The sequence below is a fragment of the Marmota monax genome, unplaced genomic scaffold, assembly GCF_021218885.2.
Source record: "Marmota monax isolate L192 unplaced genomic scaffold, Marmota_monax_Labrador192_F-V1.1 WCK01_AAM20220418_F8-fsc00199, whole genome shotgun sequence".
NCBI lineage: Eukaryota > Metazoa > Chordata > Mammalia > Rodentia > Sciuridae > Marmota > Marmota monax.
In genome coordinates, this window is record NW_026694340.1 from 146,760 (window position 1) to 166,572 (window position 19,813).

The following is a 19,813-nucleotide window of genomic DNA, read 5'->3' on the forward strand; positions in this document are numbered from 1 at the left end:
CAGTAGGGCTGGGAGATGCTGTGTGAGCACACCTGTACTATATACTCTCAATATGTGTGTATCCATACTCAAACATAATTGGCCAGTGAATACAGGCACAGGCCCAGTACACTGATGTGTGACTCCCCCTCCCTCTCTCTCTCTCTCTCTCTCTCACACACACACACACAATACTGCATTCACACACCAAGTCAGCACACATGAAAAGTACAGAATTTTCAGTAACTTTTCATATATATCCATATAATGGAACAGGAAGCATTGGCTGGAGCCAAGTATTTCCTGGCATAACCTCCCAAGGTATCCCCACCACATCAACTGCTCTTAGGCCCCTAGGTTAAGAATCATTTAGGTGTAGTCTTTAGATAAGAAGGCTGTCATCCATCATTCACATACTAGTGTAAATTAGTTGAGGACTGTACTGAATAGTTTTCCAGGAACTGAAGCCTAGGACGGAGGACAGGCTGAGTTACACTAATGTCCAATGGGGATGGGCAGGGCAGTGGGACACTGGACCCTCAGCAGTACAGACCCGGAGTAAGAAGGAAGGAACATCTCTGCACTGGGGTAAGGGAAAGGAGCTGGGTGTCTTTCCTTGCTTCTTCCTTTCTACCCCACCCAGGCTCCCCAAACCAGAACTCTTTTATACCACAGCTTTGCCTGTTCTCTAAGCATTATTCAGGCCTGCCACTTCTTAGAATACTAGGTCTGAGGAAATACTGTGAGCAACACAGAGCGAACAGGCAAACTTAAAACTACAGCAGGTCTCCACTGTTTTGAAGTGGAAAGTTCTGTTTGGCCAGTACTTCTGAAGTTCCAGGCCCAGCAAAGACCTGTGTGGGAAGCTGGAGGCATATATTTGGACCTGGTTAGCACCGGGTGACAGATACGATATAGTAGGGGATGGTGTGCTAGGGACAAAGGAGGCTCCAGCAGTCATGTGTGTTGGGGTGTGGCTGCCAGGCCAGATTTTGGAAATGCATAGGTGTTTGCAGAGCAGAATAAGGAGCAAGGAATGGCACTCTGGGCACAGGCAATAGCAAATGCAGATGTGGGGCAGGAGCAAAGGTACATCTGGGGACTGGAGAGCAATTCATGGAGCTCTAGATGGATATGGTAGGACAGCAAGCCAGAAAGGGCTGCAGATCAAAACAAGGAGTCTGGACTTTGGCTTGAGGGCCATGGGAAGCCAGGGAAAGTGACCCAATCTGATTTGTGTTTCTCACCAAGCAGCATATGGAGTAAGTCTGCCAGGCCCTGTATGTTGCGCTTGCCTCTCTCCCTCCTTTCCTGCCTCTGTTCTTTGCCTCCTTTACTCCAGCCACTCTGACTCTCTACTCTCCTAGGTAGAGAGGCCAGCTCAGTTTTCCTTAGAAGGGAAGACTTGACTTTGTCCCATGTCCTGTCCTCTCAGCTAGACTCACAAGCTGACTCTTTCTGTGGTCCCCAGACACTGAGCTAAGCCATCCCTCTTGCCACCAGACCCCACCCAGATCACTGTATCACCTGCAACCCAGACACCTGCTGGTGCCTCCTCATACCTGCCCCTGCCATGGCCACCCTTCCATAGCATGAATTGGCCCTGTCTCTATATTGAAAACCCAGAATAAATCCATGCTGCCCATACCATGCATCCCTTCCTAGTTCATGGGCTTCTGTCCAGGCTGACTTCTCCAAGAAAGTTATAATTATAAGCTTAACCAAAAACAACTGTTCTTGGTGCTCTCTCTGTACCACTCTCAAAAACCTTACTACACCATAAAAAACAGGTGCTCTTTTTATTACCCACTTTATTACTGAGGACACTGATGCTGAGAGAGTAAAGAAACTGCCAAGAACCATACAGTGTGAGGCACTTCCAGGCTCCAAGCCCAGGACTGCTGGTCATGAAAGGCCATTTTTATTTTTTTAAAAAATATTTTTAGTTGTAGATGAAAATAATACCTTTTATTTAGTTAGTTAGTTTTATGTGGTGCTGGAGATTAAACCCAGAGCTTTATGCATCCAAGGCAAGCACTCTACTGACTGAGCTATACCCCCAGCCCTCAAAGACCATTTTTATTAATACTCTGCTAGTCCCAATCTAGCTCCTCTACATTGCCTAGCACTCAACCATGTGCTTTATCACACATCTGAGCTTTGCATACATCACTCCTTCTCTGGAAAAATGTCCTTAGGATCCAGATGCCTATCTTGATCTATGTCCTCCCCTACCAGGCAAAACATTGCCATGTTTAAGATCACCAAGATGTACCATCAAGAGCAAAAAAATCACAACAATGTATGTATCATGATATAATTTAAAAGCTGGGGGACAGGGGTGCTATCTATACATATTCTCAAGGCTAAGAAATAATCATTAACACAAGTTGCCTCAGGGTAGGAAAACTGGGAGACCAGGGGAAGAAGGTAGAAGCTTTTCAGTATATGTCCTTTTGTTTCTTGCAAATTGTGTGAATGTATTACCTGTTCAAAATGAACAGAATTAAAGTTTAGAAAAAAGGCAAATTGTAAAAGGGCAAAATAAATTCCATAAACTTTATATATACATATATAATACATTTAGTTGTAGGTGGACAAAATACCTTTATTTGTTTTTATTTTTATGTGCCGGGGGATCTAACCCAGTGCCTCAAGCATGCTAGGCAAGTGCTCTACCTCTGAGCCACAACCCTGGCCCCAAATTCCATAAACTTAATAAAGATGCCTGGAACACATTTGTGTGCTGGGCCACTGTACCCTCTTCTCCACAGAGGCTCTACATATAAAGGGCCATGTGCTCTGAGAGGGCAGGGCCCTGGGGTAGGCTCAGGTCTGGATCCCTACACTAACCAGAACTGGGCATAGGAAGAGTTTAGGAGGGAATTTACCTGAAGTTCACAGGACCTGCTTAGCCTACTGAAGCATAGATGAACCAAGGTCCCCTATTTGAGAAGCTGGCAAACCAGATGCCCAATGCAAGGTCAAGGTCAATCTCTGCCATGGGACAGTTACTAGGAGAGGAGCATCTGGCAGGAGATGCTGCCCAAGGCTCCTGTAGAGCATGCTGGCTGGTTGGCAGGGGAAACTGGAATTTTCTGGGCCACTTGAGGTCAAATGAGCCACAAGTTTGGCTTCTACCTTCAAGATGCCTGTCCTCTGCCCGCTACTTTCCACAGCCAGACTGCTCCCACCCTGCTCACCTCCACTTCTTCTGACTGCATCAGGAGGTTGCATGGTGGTCTCAGGGCCTTTGGCCGGTGAGTGAACCAGTAGGCAAGGATGGCAGCCAATGCACCCATGCTCACAAGGGTGGTGGCTGAGAGACTGCGGAAAAACTGGCCCAAGTCGCCCAACTCGGGCAGCCGCAGTATCCTCAGGATCTCCTGTGTCTGCATCTTCTCCAGAATTGAGAGGACAAACTCTGTAGGAGACAAGAGATAGATGAGGGAGGAGACCCAGTAGACAGGCTGGGGAGGGATCCTGGATCACAAGTGGCACACTGACCATGGCCAGGCTCTGGCTCAATATACTGAAGAGCGGACCATGGGCTAGTTAGGGTGTACAGTTCAGGTGCACATTCAGAAGGCCTTTTTCCATGAGAAGCTAGAGCTCTCATACCAGACAGTCATATAATCTGACCCAGTTTTCCTGAGAACCACATGCTCAGGCCCTGGGCCATGGCTGACAGCTGCTTCCACATCCTCCAGGAGCCAGGATGTGCTCTGGCAGCTTTGGTCATGGAGCTGCTCAGGCCCTAGGACCTGGGTACTCTGCCTTTCCTGTGTGACTCTGCTCACAGGGCTGTGTTTATCATTGCTCCTAGGGTGTAGAGAAAATGTAAAGGCAACCGAAGCGCTCAGAATACTGCAGGATGAATGGGATGGAGAGATATAAGCTCTGCCTGCTCCACCTCTAAGCTCTCAAATCCAGGCCCTGATTCTGAGGGAGAGTTCAGCAGTGCTCACAGACTCGCCTGAACAGGTATCTACAGGCCTGATGACACAAAGACAGTGACCTAGCTGACTATGTGAGCTCTATAGCCCTGTGCTGCCACACACTGAGTACCAAGAGGCACTGCTGGCCCCACCATTGACTGGGCTCTGTGCTGTCCTTCCTGACTCCTTCAGTTAATGTCCAGAGGAAAAAGGGGGTAGAAAGTATTAAACTGGCAGGAAGAGAAACAAACCAAGGCCCAGCAAGAGAGGGATCAGCAAAGTGCTATGTGTATTCCTAAAGGTAACCAGTACCTCTTGGGATGTCATGGGTGCTGGCCAGGGTGCCACCATCACCCACTGCAGCCCAAGTGGTATAGTGGGCTTTTCAGGGAGACATAGGGATGGACAATGTGGTTTCCATGAGAAGCACTGGTAACCAATTTTGGTTCCAAGAGAGCAGGTCCCAGGGTGATCCTGGGTCTTCCTGTTAGCCACTAAGTAAGTAAGTATTGACAGAACAGATACACAACTAGGCTGGGCTCAGGGTGAGCCAGACATCAGATGCTGGCATCCACACTGAGATCCCTTCATGTCATTATCCCAGTGGGACCTGAATCTAAGAAGCTCCCCAGAACACCTACAGGTCTACCATCGCAATGATGGCAGACTGGGCCCCCACAGGTACCCTCCTCATGGGCCCTTGGAAGAGGTTCCTGTGATTTCCTTTCTTGGGAAACAAGAAGAAATGCAACAGTGGCTACTCTGCAGCCCTGGGATATGAGCCAAACAATTGCTTGACCCTTGAGGGAGGAGAGATCTGCTAAAATTCCAATAGATGGAATTTGTGCTAAACTGTAACATTACCACATGGACTATGAGGTCAGTGTTGTGCAAGTCATCGCAGAGGGGGAGGGGAGGGAGAGAGCGAGAGAGAGAGAGAGAAAAGAGCGATGGGGGAGGGAGAAAGGGAGGAAGAGAGAGAAAGAGAGAGAGAGAGAGAGAGAGAGAGAGAAGCTCCTTGGTTAAAGTCCATTCTCATTTACTTATAAGCTATTGATAGTTGCGCATATTCCACCTCTTTGAACCTCCACTCCTCAGTCTTTAAAATGGGATAGTATTAGGCATGTAAAGCTCCTTGTACTGCATTTAGTAGAGTCAGAGGACCAAAGAAATGGCTAAAGGATATGCTTGTCCGACAAGCTGCTGCTCAGCATAGGAAACAGAAAAGGGTTCAGAGGCAGACCTGGCCCATGCTGGTCCAAATGGCTGGCAGAGGCCATTGGGTCCAGGTCCTGCAGCCCCACAGAAGGAACAGATGATCTAGAGGTGTATAACAGGCTGAGTCCTGGGAACACTCACCAACCTCCCACAGGCTTGAGTGCTCCAAGCACCCAATGAAAGTGAACCCCCAGCCAGGCAGAGCATTCTCCCTGAGCTCTCCTGAGTCTGAAGTCTGATTTTGTCAGCAGCATTTTTAAGCTGAGTCAGTTATGACTGCACCCCACAGGAAGGACCTACTCCTGGCAGAGCAATCAAATTAAGGTTCTGCATCATCAAAACAGAAGCCTAGCTGTGGATTACAGTGATTCACAAGGAAAACCTCTATGGGGGCGCTGTCCCTGCTGGCATTCTTGGGACATTGACTTCCCTGTATTGCAGATGGGAAGATCAATTCACAGCCAGGTCTATGAGATAAATGACTCATTACTTTGGAAAATCTAGACATGCTCTGTAGCTCTTGCGTGAGCTGAAAGACAGACAGATGACTAAGTGGAGGCAATGGGCCTAAGAAGTCCCTGCCCAGCCTCTGAGGCCTCAGCTATATGGACCCAAAAGTTCTAAAGAGAACCTGGGAGGATATTTCATGAACACCAGTCCCTGGCCCTTGGAAGTTGCTCACAGACCCTAAACTGCCCCAGAGAGTGGGTATTTGTGGCACTGGGTACAATGCTGGAGTTGTCACAGCATACAGCAGAATGAACATGCCATCCATCCATCCTTCCATCCTTCCATCAGACCCCCACATGGCCCTTGCTCTCCACAGATCAGTGCTGGGCCTGCTCTCAGTCCCATGGCAAGAAGACATGAGGGAGTGGGCAGAGTCAGGAAGTGTGGATTCAAGCTGTGATCATACAGAGGGAGTGAGAGAAGGCGCCTGACTCCAGCGTGGCGAGTCTGAGCAGGCTTCTGACAGGAAGTGATGAGACCGAAGGATGAAGAGGAAAGTGTCCCAGGCAGAGGGCAGCGACTACGCAAAGGCTGGAGCTGAAAGAGCACACAGAGTGCTTAGGAAACTGAATCTTCTGTTCAAGATAATAAAAATTTTGAGCCTGTGGAAACTTGTACAAAGGTCAGCACTGAAGTCTGGGAGGCCGGCCTTGCAGATCTGCTGAGCTCTGGGTTGTTACAGTATCATAGTTCTCACAGAGGTGAAATGCAGGACTTGTCTTAACTTCCTGAATTCCTGATGCCTGAGAAGCCCTTTCCATCACACTGCACTGTGTGATCCTCCACGTACTCACTGTGAGGAAGTAGAATACAGGGCTCCTTCTTCACTGAGAGAGGAACATGGCAGGTGCCAAAAGAACCAGGACTCAAACCCCAAATCATTCCTTTGTCTTGTGTGGCCACCCCACACCTTCCAATATTGGATCCAGTTTCACAATGCATCCTCTCCTTCAACTTGGTATTGAAACCACAGAAAGCCAGCTGCAGCCTGCTCAGAAGAGCCAAGGCCCAGTTTCTAGGAGGTAAGGTCAAGTGTAAGGCTGAGACAACCTGGACATGGGGATCAGCCTATCAGATCAGTCACGTGCTGTTGTCTTCCCTGCACACACCATGTGTAAGCTTCTTCTTGGCCTCACATGAAAAACTCATCATCTTCTCCTGGATGGGTTCTTGTCCTCCCCCTGGGGTTACAGAGTCCAGTGGGCAAAAGGCTTGGCTGTCTGCTCCTCCTCGGGTGAGGTGCCCACCCTTTAGGAGGCATCTGCAGTGGCTGTAGCTCCTCTGGCCCTGAGGCTGGGCCTGCACCTTTTCGTGGCTGGACAGCAACCAGGGGGTCTCATTCTTCCAGGTGTAATGGCTTTCTCAGATATTAAAAATTGCTTGCATTTATTCTGAGATTCCATTCAGACCTGGGAGCCACTGAGAAGCAGAACTGTTAAGTCCAGGTCCTCTAAGGACACTGGCCTCAAAGCCAAGCCACGCCATCTAGACCTTGGCATGTAGGAGGATAAGAACTAGGTTTGAAAGTCTGGACTCCTCTCATTACTTCAGGGGGCCTTGGCCTCCTCTGACCTCCTCTCTCTGTCAACATGGGCTGAGGCTTGGTGGTCCCTGGGGTTCCAGCCATGCCTGCCTCCTTCTATGCCCCAAGAGGTTCTGCGGATTGCAGCAGCTGTGAAGGGGGATGGTGTGTGGACAGCACCCATGGGGATCAGTGGTGCTGGTGTTGCCAGGTGAGAGACTGTGTTTATAAATATTCACCTGGCAGGAGGACCCAGCCCTCAGCAAGAGCTAGCCTCCTTTTGCTCCCAACCCCAGCACATCCCATGCCTTTTTCTCCAGTATAGACCCATTCAGAATACCAAGTAGTGACACAGTCTGGAGCACTGGGGCTTCCTCCCACCTTACCATGTCCTCTGCTGACTCAGGGCACATAGTTAAAGCAATAGCTCTTGTGATCCAGGATGGGAAAGAACAGGAAGAAAGGGGCCATAGAGGGTGGCATGTTGGCTCCAAGGTGGGAGGGTGGCAGAGGCAAAGCTCTGGAGCATAGCCCCTGTGGCAATGGCCCTGAGGCCAGTGGTTTGACTCCAAGAACCTTCTGCTAGTACAACTCCCTGCCCCCACGCCCCCCCCCCCAGCACTCTACGCCATCAGTTTAGTTGGATGACTCTGCAAGGAAGGATCACTTCCTAAACATCTCTGAAGCCTGACTACTCCTCGCCACCTACCCAGTCCTGGGCCTGGTCCAGCCACTACCAAGGGCAGCCCAGAATGGTATACCAGACTTCTCATGGTTCTTGCTCTCACCTATGCTTATACTGATGCCAAAGTTATTTTCCTGATAAATCAATGTGTCTATGTCATGCCACTGCTCCAAAACTTTATCTGGTTCCCTATTGCCTTAGGTCTAAATGCCAAACTCATGCTGGCCCTCTATGCTCCTCATATTCTTCCCTTCCCTTAGACTCACACCAGTTTGTTTCTGTATCAGAAAGAAATAATAGAATTCTGGGTCTCTGCAAACCCCCAAGAACTTCAGAAACAGTGGGGAAGCTATGATATCAAAGAATATCCTCAATTCCCAGACAAAAACTCCAAAAAGAAAATTACAACCTCTCCCAGGGCTTAGGCTCCAGGACCCCCAGCAAGCAAGCTTGGGAAAGGGCCCAAAGTGGTTTCCAGTGCTAGACTGACCTTGGTCCAAATCCTAGCTCAGACTCTTGATAGCTGTGTAGCCTTGGGCAAATTACTGCACCCCTCTGGGCCTCACCTCAAACAATCTCATGGACAGAAAGTGGGATGCCAGGTACATAATAGAGGAAACACTGGGTAGACAGGAGCTAGCTGAAGCAATTTACTCCCTTTCTTTGCCAGCCAAAGGAGCTCAAAGACAACTTGCAAAAGCAGATGCATTCACACCCTACCTTTCCAGCGGGCTCCTGGCACTGAGAAGGTAGCTTAGCTGGTCCCACTAGAACCAGCTTCCCTTTAAAGGGCCTGTGGGGCCCAGGGAAAGAGTTACCACATCTTGATCAAAGCCCGAAAGTGGCGATAGCCCTGTCCCTGGGAACAGCTGATGGTAACAGCCGCCTGCTCTCAGAAGCCAGGGAGTGGAGAGGTGTTAGCCGTGGAGGCAGTGGCTCCCGGGTGGCTGTGGGAGCAGGTCTGGCAGGAACCAGGGCACAGAGCAGCTCTGTGAGGAGCTACTGGCCCCTCAAGGCCCCCGCTGCCCCCCCCCCTTCATCTGTACATGGGGCGGTGCTGGCTCTGATCAGCTCGGAGCTAAGCAACCCAGCCTTAACCCTCACTCTGCCAGCTTGCCAGAGCCTCCGCCCACACCCCTCTGCACCTCCACTCACCCCACCTTGTCTTCAGTCCTGGAGGGGAGTCTACCAAGGGGGGGGTTATTAAAGGACAAAGCCTCCTTACACATCCATCTGAGACACTGATTAGGGGCCAGGAGCTTTGTGCATGGACTGGTGACCTATGGTGAGCATGAGCAGCAGGGGTGGTAGGAAGTCATGGGGAGTGAGGGGGTGGGGATACCCGATCTCTGATGTTGAAGGAGGCGGCGCCATCCACCGGCACTCTGCCTCCAGCCTCTCCTAGGAGCCACCTCCACTCCACCCCCACAAGGTCACAACCAATCTTGGGAGAGAAAAGAAACTGGGCATAGTTTCAGATACAAACAATATCTACTCAGGGATGCTCTGGGGAGTAGGGTCAGAAGGTGGAGGATAGTTCATCTTCTCTACAGGACCCCAGGGCAGCACATCAGCCCCTCCCTATTGCTCCCTAAGAGGCCTTCAGGGATGACCACCCTGGAGCCAGAACCCACACCCTCTCCTGCTGGAACCAAAGCCAAGCTCTCTGCAGCACTTCTCCCAGACTGGGGCACCTAGGTACCAGGCCTCCCAGGGAGAGCCTCACTCTTTTGAGGTCAGTCTCCACAGAGTGTGGGACTACTTCTGTAGCTCTTTCACTCTGACCTTCGCAGCTTTTCACTCCTACTTCCCTGGCTAACATGTAGCTGGCTGGACACACAAGGCACACAGTTATGCCTGCTAGTGAGGAAGACACACGCAGGCCACAGGGCCCAGTTCAACACCAACCCGAGGCCCTACCCCGGCACCAGGTACTTCTGGGCACTTCCCACTCTGTTCCTGACACTTCCCAGCCTACTGTTCATCCAAATCCAGTCCACCTCCCTGCAACATGGCCTAGTGCTCCAAGCTCCCTCTTGAGAGATGTTTGCTCAACCTGTCTGGGAAGTCCAAATCCCAGGCTTGTAATACCTTCCATGGGGCTGAAAAAACTTTCCATTGCTCACCCCATCTTCGGGGGCAAGACATACAGACACCTTCTGCCTCAGCAGCCCACACCTGGAACTAGGCCCCCCATCTCCAGTCCTCCCTAATTAAAACTCACAGATACCTGAGGACCTAATTTTGACCCACGCAGCCCTTCTCCTTCCTCTTCGCAGGACCCTACTTTTCTCCTCCAGACACCGTTAAATCTTCGTTTAGTGCTTCCCAGGAAATTTAGTGGTCACAGCAACGTCCTGGTTGATGGAAAGCCATGGAGGATGTGTTCCTATTGCCAGGTCAAGAACTGCATAGACCTTGCCAGGTGTGGTGGTGCACACCTGTAATCCCAAGCAGGAAGGCTGAGGTAGGAGGATTGTAAATTCAAGAACAGTCTCAGCAATTTAGTGAGGCCTTGTCTCAAAAAAAAAAAAAAAAGCCAGGAATGTAGCTTAGTGGTAAAGCACCCCTGGGTTCAATTTCCAGTACTAAAAAAACAAACAAACAACAACAACAAAAAAATACCTCTCACATGCACCCTGTAGCCACTGACCTGTGGAGACGCACATACGGCAGACCACACTCAGCCCAACAACCACCCCATCTGCACAGGGATTCAAGCTCCTGTGGGTGAGGGGCTTTCTCTCCACTTTCCTCTTGGGTTTTAATTACAATCAAAGAACCACAGATGATTGGGGCAGAGATGGAACCTAGGGCATCCACGACTCTGGAACCGTCAGGGGATACCCACTGCACATCCCCCTAGAGAAAAAAAAGGGCCCATGATACTGGGTTGCTGAGTTACAATCTGAGCCTCCCTGTGGAGCCCAATTATAGCTCTGAAAGTGGAAGTAAGCCCCTGGACATGGAAAGGCCTAAAGTGTTCCAGCTTCCCAAACTCACAGAGAACATAGCCCCTTTTAGCAGCCTTCACTACCCCTTTGCCCCCATCCTCACAACAGAACTTCTCAAAAATCTCACTCACCCAAGCCCTGGCCAGGGAACATGGACCCACATTCCTGATGACAACAACAGAAAGCCAGGCTCAAACAGCACTTTCAGGAACTCAGAAAGATGAGTAACCTTGAGAAGAGAGGAGCAGACAGAAACACAGTATCTTTTCCAAGCTCTGAGATAAAGCTTGTCCCTACCATGAATCAGGCATAGCAAAATTCTCAGAGCAGAGGGACAAGAGAAGCTAAAACAATGGCAGCAGCTCTTTGGAAATATTTTCGGGGAATGATAACCAGGACTGATGGTCCTTAGAGGAGCCAAGGTCCCAATTTCCTTCATTCCGAGACCCGGGAGAGCAGGCATAACCCCAGGGATACTGGTGGGGACCATGGACACCACACAGGCAGGAGGACACCACCTGGCCAGGCCCTACTGTACAGGAAGCCAAATCCTGTGGTTGCAACATGATCCTTTCCTTTCCCAGCTGTGTCCACATTAGGACTGTCGGCGTCCTGGCCTCAGAAGCAGTGATCCAGTTCCCTCACTGGCACAAACTGTGGACACACTACAGGCCTCCAGTGAAGGGGACACATCTGGCAGGAGAGCTGAGCTCTCAAGAGTTCACCTGCACGTGGGCAGGGTACAGGTGGGATAGAGTGTAACTTCCTGCAGTTAGCAGGAAGTTCCTTGAGGTAGGAGGATCCTGGCAAGATATGGTTGGAGTTACTGAGGTGGGAGGAGCAAGAGAGGAATTTGCTCACCTACTTTTTCATTTCTGGTCTGCTGGGAACACCTGCTCAGGAGGAAATTCATGAGACAGAATCCGAGACACATCCTCCCATCCAGAGAGTGAGAGCAAGGTAACAGTGGAGACAGGGTGGGAAGGGAAGGAGAGCCAGGTGAGGACAGAGTGACACGGTGGGTTGGCAAGGCACAGGAAGAGCCTGTAAGACTTTGGGGCACCTGAGAAGAGCATTTACACAGTAGAGGGAAAGAGGCACAGCATGGCATTTAGCTGTAGAAGGCAAAAGATTGTGGTTGGTACTATGTGTATGCCTAATTCCTTCCAAGCCACAGCCCACAAGCTAATGATGCCCACCAGCTCACCTGACCTAGCATCCTGGGAACTGGGGATACGAAAGCACCCCAGGCAAGCTGTGTCCCTCTATCCCTGCCAAAGGACTACCACTATAGCCAGGAGCCTGCCTGGCTCTTTTACCCACCATTCCAGGTGTATTGTCCCTCTGTGTGCATTAGACAATGAGCAAAACAGTTTTGCCTTTGGTGGAGGGTACATTTCCTGGAAAACATGATACATAGCTTAATTTTCTGGCAAATTTGGTAAATAGCTTAATATTCTTGGCTGTCCCATACACTGGCAAAATTCTTCTCAATTGCCTCGGGAAGGAATAAATTTGAATTTCTCTCAGTTTAGCAAATCTGCACCCACCTGAGTCACCCCTCTGTGGCTCAGGGCTGAAGGGGGTAGTTGCAGTCTCACATGGTCCTCCTGCCAGCAACCACCAAGTCCTATGGTACCCCTATGAGAGCAACCACAGGGTTAACACCAGGCTCCAGCAGCCCAGCCCTTAGCTGGGCAGGGAGTACTGGGAACTCAGGCCTCCTTTTCAAGGCCAGGATGAATGGGGGATATGCAAATGGCCGCCTCCCGGAGCAAGGAGGGCAGGGGAGGGCTTGTGGCTGGCAGGCCTGCAGCACTCCACTGGGCCTGTCACATGAAAGGGTTTGTACTCCTGCTGCTGGCTCCGGTGCCCAGCCAGGCTAGGGCTGTTCTCACCAGAAAACAAAAATCTCTTTCAGACCAAAGCAAAATGAGGCCCCAGCTGGCCCAGGAAGGCCATTGGACATTGTTCACGCTGACCCAAGGAGAGCACCCATCACTTGAATTCTCACTTTTCACCCACTGAAAAGAAACCCACCATCTTTCCAGAGGGAGCTGGAGGAGCTCTGTGGCCACAGAGAAGAGCACCATGTAAGGTCAGGGTGGGTGGGACCAAGAAATAGGGTCACCCCTTCTGAGGCTCTCTGTGGGCATTATCCTTTTCAAAAATATGAATGGCTGAGACTGAGGTAGCAGCCTTTTTTGGAGAAGGACATTTCAGTGATTCTTGTGGGGCTCATGATAAATACAGAGAAAGAAATGGAAAAAAAAAAAAAGGTGCTGCTAAACAAGAACACCTTGGAGTGTACAGAGGACTTTTAAGAATGGAGACCTGATGTATACCCTGCCAGGCGCCCACAGCACTGCTGACACCATGCCCTCAAGCTGTGAGAGGAGTTTATGGTAACCCAGAGCCCAGTGTATGGGATCACAAGCTTCCAGGACAGTCCAGGGCCCAGATACCTTCTTCAATAGAAGCACCACAGCAAGGTCAGGCTCCAATCTTTTTCAGACTTTTAGCTGCTAGAAATGCTGTTTTTCTGCCACTCTAGGGTCACCAGGAGCTGTCCATTAATTGCTGCATAAATCTTGTACCCCAGGAGCACAGATGCGACTTGGACTAAGGGGAGACAATGACACAGCAAGATCATTTAGCCTGAGAGCACATCTAGGACAAAACCACTTAGGAAAGAATTCAGAACCAACAGGAAGGCTAGTGGGTGCTTGAATAGATGTCCCACGACTCAAGGGAGACAGGACTTGTCAGCTCCTCCACCCAAATAAAAGGCCCAGCTCTGAAAGGTTGACGGGCTTCACAGGTCACCACCTACCCTGCTGTCTGGAGATCAGGGTCACATGTACCCAAATCCCCCACCAGCCCACAGGCTAAGGGAAGGCCTGCCTCCCCCTAGACAGATTCAAAATTTTGGGAGGAGGTGCCCTGAGGCAGAGTGGGGCTGAGCATGGTAAGTTAAGGGTGTCCTCCAGAGAACCATATCCAGGTCTGGAAGGTAAAGTCACTCAACACTTACGAAGGTCTCTGACCACTAAGCGGGATCCTGGGTCCTAAGTGACTTTAGGTAACCTTAGCACTAGAAGCAGAACAAAAAGGCCAGAAGTGCTGACTCTTTCGAAAGGGTCTCAGCTGTGTCCCCCTTATCCATTCTGATAATTGTCCCCTCTCATAGACCTGGGAACATCACTGTCCAGCCTCCAGCCAACCTCCTCGTCCACTCTCACTGGCTGGCCACATCCTACCTTGCTGCTCTGTCTCGGCTCTAACTGTCCTTGCTGTGTGGCCTCTGTCTGACCTTTCTGTCCAATCTCTGGTTGACCTCACTATCAATTGGCTTTTCTTATTTAGTAGGATCTCTGATCAGGGTCCAGAGTGGTCTATAGCTAAGGCTGGGATGGGTGGGCAGGTAGAACTCCACAGAAGAGCTTAAGGCTCAACAACAGTTCACACACTGCAGGGGAAAACGGGGCTTTGTAGCAGGGCAAGTCCTACTTAGTCCTTCAGGGTCCAATTTCTTTCTTTTTTTTTATACATTTATTTGGTTTATTTATTTTTATGTGGTGCTAAGGATTGAACCCAGGACCTCACATATGCTAGGCGAGCGCTCTACCGCTGAGCCACAACCTCAGCCCCCACTTTCTATATACATGGGCCACACAGTTCTGGGAGTGCAGCAAGATCCTAGGAACTGTTTAATGGGGACTGTCTCATAGGTGTCCATTCAACCTGGACTTGCCTGCACTCTCTCTCTCATTCCTCCTATGCCAGTCCTAGAGATCTGTCCCTGGTCCCAACAGGTGCCAATCCAGATTTGTTTGTCCCAAGGTCTGCAAAATGTCCTAACTTTCTGCTCTAAAGCCCCAGAAGGAAACTATCTTGGAATATAGGCCTGAATGGGCAGATGGCAAGCCAGAAGTAGCCACCCCCAATTCTCCTTGGACACCGCGACAAACTCTAGCTGAATGCCTGGACTAAGTGTGAGGAAAGGAAGGGTGTCTCTGGGAAAACTAGGTGAATAGTCAGGTGGGACTACTTGGAATATTAAATCTTTCAGAGATTACTGATTGGGTCTCCAAATAGCTCAGAGTGGCTCAGACTTTCCCATCCTACTTCCCACTTTCCCACTTCTGTCTATCAAAGACTGCAAGCTTCACATGAATCAGGGGTTACACAAAGAACCTAAGCACACTGCCAGGGAGATAACTGAACAGGTGAGTGAATGATGGGGAACACCCCTGGGACTAAAGCAGGATGTCACCCACAGCATTCCCCTCCCCCACCAATTCTGGGCCCAATGACTGGCTGGTGGGAACTCCTGTGAGACCAACACAAGGAATGGGGCTATCATACCAGGACACCCATGAGGTGAGGACTTTGACTGGACATTCCTCTTGGCTATGCTTGACAGAGTGGCCAGAACTCCAAGTTTGCCAGGAGGCCAGAACCTTGGAGCTCTAAGGAAACAACAGTTCTCAGAGAAGACTACCTTCCCCATAACGAGTTCCTCCTGAAGCTGTGAGTTGATTCGTTCGTTCATTCATTCTTTCATTCATCAAGCCCTTTCGGAGCTCCTGCCACTGCTTCTGTTCCAGGCTGCACTCATTCTCAGCATTTAAGGTTATCCAGTGAAGGCTGACCTAGACCTGCCAACAAGGAATTCACATCTGCTTTTCCCTGTTGCTTTCACCATATTGACATCGTCCTCCAGCTTAGCATAGAGCTTGGCATTTTAATAGACGTACGCTAAAAGTCTGTTGTTTGCTGATTGACTTATTGTGGTGAGAAAACAGCTTATAAAATAAATTCATCTTTACTTATAATTACATCATTATTAAAATAAATTATTCCCAGGGAATTCTTTATTTTTATTCATTTACACAATAAACTCTGGTGTACACTGCATGTCTAACCCTGGGTTGGGGACACAGAGATAAGACATCCTGGCTCTGCCCTCAAGGAGATCATAGGACTTATGGAAAAGGTCAAGCACTGCTGTTCAGTGGAACATGTGTCACTAAGAGATGCATGTGGCTTGTCTAGCACAGGGATGGTATCATTCTGGCCATCCACATTCCCAGTTCCAGCCATATCTCCTGATGGTTACCATACAGAATAACGTCAACATGTTGTGGCGTGGCATTCTAGGCCTATGGAGCCCAGCCTGGCAACCTCGCTGGCAAGCAGAATTTGTCCCTCAACTTCATTCATTCCTGTTGCCATTCTTTTCTCATACCCATCCCTCTGCCTGCTATGCCTTTTCTTTCCCTACTTCCTTTTTTGCATATTGAAATCCTGGACCGTCCATGGACTGGAAGTGTAAGGATATGGGTATGACTCAGCTCTTGCAGGTTGCTTCCCCATTAAATCTCCCTGGGTCTCAGTGCTTCTTCTAATAAATAAGGCTAACAATGCCACAGGGCTGTAGGAAGACTGAAGGATAACTTGAAGAATCAGAATACGGTTATTAACAATATAGTAGCTGCTCAGTAAAAGAGTAACTAAATCAGCCAGGACAGTGGCACACACCTGTAATCTCAGTGGCACGGAAGGCTGAGGACAAGGAGTGAGAGTTTAAAGACAGCTTCAGCAATTTAGTGAAGCCCTAAGCAACTCAGTGAGATCTTATCTCTAAATAAAATACAAAAAAGGCTGGGATGTGGCTCAGTGGTTGAGTGCTCTTGGGTTCAATCCCCAGAATCCCCCTCCAAAAGTAGCTAAGTTTTCAACAATGCTCCCCACACATACACATATACACACCCAGAACTTCATTCAATGAACATCTGAGTGACTACATGCGCCAGTGTTGGCCACATACACAGCATAGCTTCTGTTATTCAAAAGCCTAATTTTCACTTCTTTTTGCAAACAAGTCAGAATCTCATCCTCACTCACCTCACCATATGCATGGGACAGCCCTGGTTCTATCTGGTGCTGTAGCTGAGCCAAATTCAGCCTTCTGAAGGTCATCCTAAAAGCCCTTATACTCACAAGAGAGAAAAACAGCTAAAGAGTGGAATGGCTGGTTCTGCCGCCCCCTGGTGTCAGTGTGCTTTGGCAGGAGCATCCCACCACCACCAGGCTGTAGAGAAGAAATGTTTCTGAGGTCAGACTCTCCCACAGGGTGACAGACCCTGTGCCAATGCAGGCTTTCTTCTTTTGTGAGGCATATCCCTAGCTGACCAGACAGCTGTCTGTTCTGCCTGGAGTTCCAGCACCATCTGTCTCAATTTTTGGCTGCCTTCTTGGGCCTCCTTGAGTGGCTCTAGACCTCATTCTAGTTTTCCCTGCTAGTGGAAGCCTGGGGGGAGGGGTAGAATCTGATGGGGCTGAGCTGAGCAGGGTGTGCAATTCTGCACCTGCCCTGGCAACTGAAGCCAGATGCCTGCCTTTCCAGTCTTTGAACTGGCAGTTCTGCCTCATCCCACCAGGGCCAGTTCCACTTCCCCTAGGATAAGGACGACCAGGGCTGGGGCCTCATCCCTTCCCCTTTCTGGAGTTTAGCCTCAACTTAGGCCATATCTACTTTTACCCATAATATTATAACAGGCTTCCATCCCATTCCTGGCCTCTACTCTCCACCCCATGGCTCAACTTGGCCACTGTGGCTAAATAGAGGGTTCCTCTACCCATCTCTCACCCCAAATAAAACCCATTCCTCCATGACCTCCTTCTACAAATCAGGTTGCCCTGGCACAAGATGCTGGAGACATACAAACATACACACATACAAACACACACACACACACACACACACACAATGATACACTACCATGGTTTTCTCTGCACACATTTGCTGGTCTGACTTTCTCTACTAGCCTCTGAAAAACACTCCAGTATGCCACAGAAGCCTACTCAGATATTCCAGTGATCAGGTATGCAATTGAGCAGACTGGACCCTGTACAAGGGTATGGAACTATATCAGCTTAGGACACCCTAAGGATACCCTTTGAGAAATCTATCTACCAAGAATGATGCCTCTTTCTACTTTGTACAAAGGAGCCACACAGGAAATTAGAAATTCTAATCCATTTGCTCCCAGGTGTCCTCTGAGTGCTTATGGCACATTTTCTCATGACAGGAATAGTGTCTGACTTACACTGGACCTCTTTTATTTGTCTCGTTGTTTACTACAAAACTCAGGTAAGACCCAGGCTGGCCCAGGACTCAGTGTAGCCCAGAACACATGGTTGACAGCCCCTCTTCCAGGTGACTCCCCTCTCCTCCTTTACACCATTCTCTCCTTGAAGACCCTGAGGTCTTCTGTCTGCCCAACCATGTTTCCATCCTTTCCAGACTGGGAAGTAAAAAAGTACAAAACTCTGTATTAAAGAGTGACACTGGCTTGGGGATCCCCGCCTATTGTTGGCTGAGTGGAAGGAATATCTTGCAGTTGCCACAGGACCCTGGATTACAAGGCACAGTGCATTCTCAGGTGTGTTCACTAATCTACAGTTCTTACCCCCCGAGAAAGGCTGGGGTCCAGGTAAAGTTCCAAGGAATGTGGACACATGACCTAGGAAAGCCCCACTATGTCTGTGGGGTATTCCATCCAATGAGAACCATGCACCAGCACCAACCTCCTACTTTGCCTTGAAATGTTTGGTCTCTATTGAAGCAGCTATTATCTGCCCCCAGGAATTGTCCTGTTTGACCACTTTTAGGTCCCTGGATAGTCCCTTAGAAAGGCAAGTCCCCTCATTTCCTATCCAAGGAGACGTCTGGCCACTTTGGGAAATGTTCCACAAGGAAGCAGGACAGAAGGCCAGTTTAAGTTGTTAACGACCGATCTTGGCTTATAGACAAGAACCCCATACACTGAGGGGGTTTTTCTCACAAGCTGTTGATGACCCTTGTCACCAAGTGGTCTTGCAGCCCCTATACACCTCCCTGAATCTATAGAATACCAGATTTTCAGAGAGCTTCTTTTGAACCCATGGCTGGATGGGGCCTCCTGTGGGTAGGGCTAAGGGGTCTTAGCACAGGGGAGAAGCTCTGAGACCATCCATCACTCAGACAATAAATGGTGGCTATTACTATCATCATCATCATCACCACAACCACCACCATCAAGGTTTTGATTATGCCTGACCCCAGTGTTAGCACTGTCCTTGCTGTTGGGTGTGTATCAAGACCAGAGAGGCCGAGCACAGCCTGTCATCAGACATTGGCAGACAGAAGGAGCTTAGGGAGCTGAAGAGATTAGGGAGGTATTACTCCCCCAACACAGGGGGAGTATCCCTGTGGCCTAACTCAGGACAGCAGTGGGGGAGGGGGAAGTGATTACCTGGACCATCAACCCTTCAGGTTCAGGCCAGTTACAATCAAACACCTGGCACTGGTTGATGAGTTCAAACCTCAGATCAAATCCCAGTCTACTAGATATTATCCATGTGACATTGGGCAAGTTGATTAACCTCTGAATCTCAATAAGAGATAAGACCAACCCCCTAGGATTTTCTGTGAATATTAAATAACATGCAAAATCATCGATAAGGATCTCTAATAGGTCAACTTCTTCACCTTTTTTGGCTCAGTAAAAACTTCACCACCATCTCTGATGATGATGATGTTTAAATGTAAAATAATAATAAACACCGACATTCATAGGACACTTGCTCCAGGCTAGATCAGGTTGAAGGCCCAGTTTAAGGGTAAGCACTTCACATAAGTAATTGAGCAGAATCTGCACATGGGGGTGGGACTGCAGATGGGGTATTATACTCAGGAGGACCCAGAGGCTCAGTCAGAGAAAGGCCAGTACCCAGGTGTGGGTGTATGGGGGTTGAAGGAAGCGCCTAGCAAAGATCCAACAGGGATACTCATAGACTGCTAAGAGAGTGCAGGGATAAAGACTGACTCCTATGAGAGGAAAGAGAAGGGAGTGAAAGCAGTGAGGACACAGCCCCAGGCAGAGCCGGGGCAGATGAACCCAGTTTTATAGCAATCTTCTACTCTGGCAGGAGGGCAAGCAGGGAGTGATTGTAAGGA

At 49.4% G+C, this 19,813-nt stretch overlaps 1 protein-coding gene across 6 annotated transcripts in view; it reads right to left on the reverse strand.

Moving 5' to 3' along the window:
- Acsl6 (acyl-CoA synthetase long chain family member 6) overlaps positions 1–19,813 on the reverse strand; it is a 54,561-nt gene that overhangs the window by 34,157 nt on the left and 591 nt on the right. For 3 of the 6 annotated variants that reach the window (XM_058586504.1, XM_046467603.2, XM_058586507.1), the window contains exon 2: positions 3,183–3,403. In XM_058586504.1, the coding sequence (XP_058442487.1) occupies positions 3,183–3,403 (221 nt within the window). Of the gene's footprint in view, positions 1–3,182; positions 3,404–8,572; positions 8,831–9,007; positions 9,121–12,356; positions 12,448–13,271; positions 13,429–19,813 lie in introns of those variants that run through there. The other 3 variants (XM_058586505.1, XM_058586506.1, XM_046467602.2) reach the window with 3 other exon arrangements.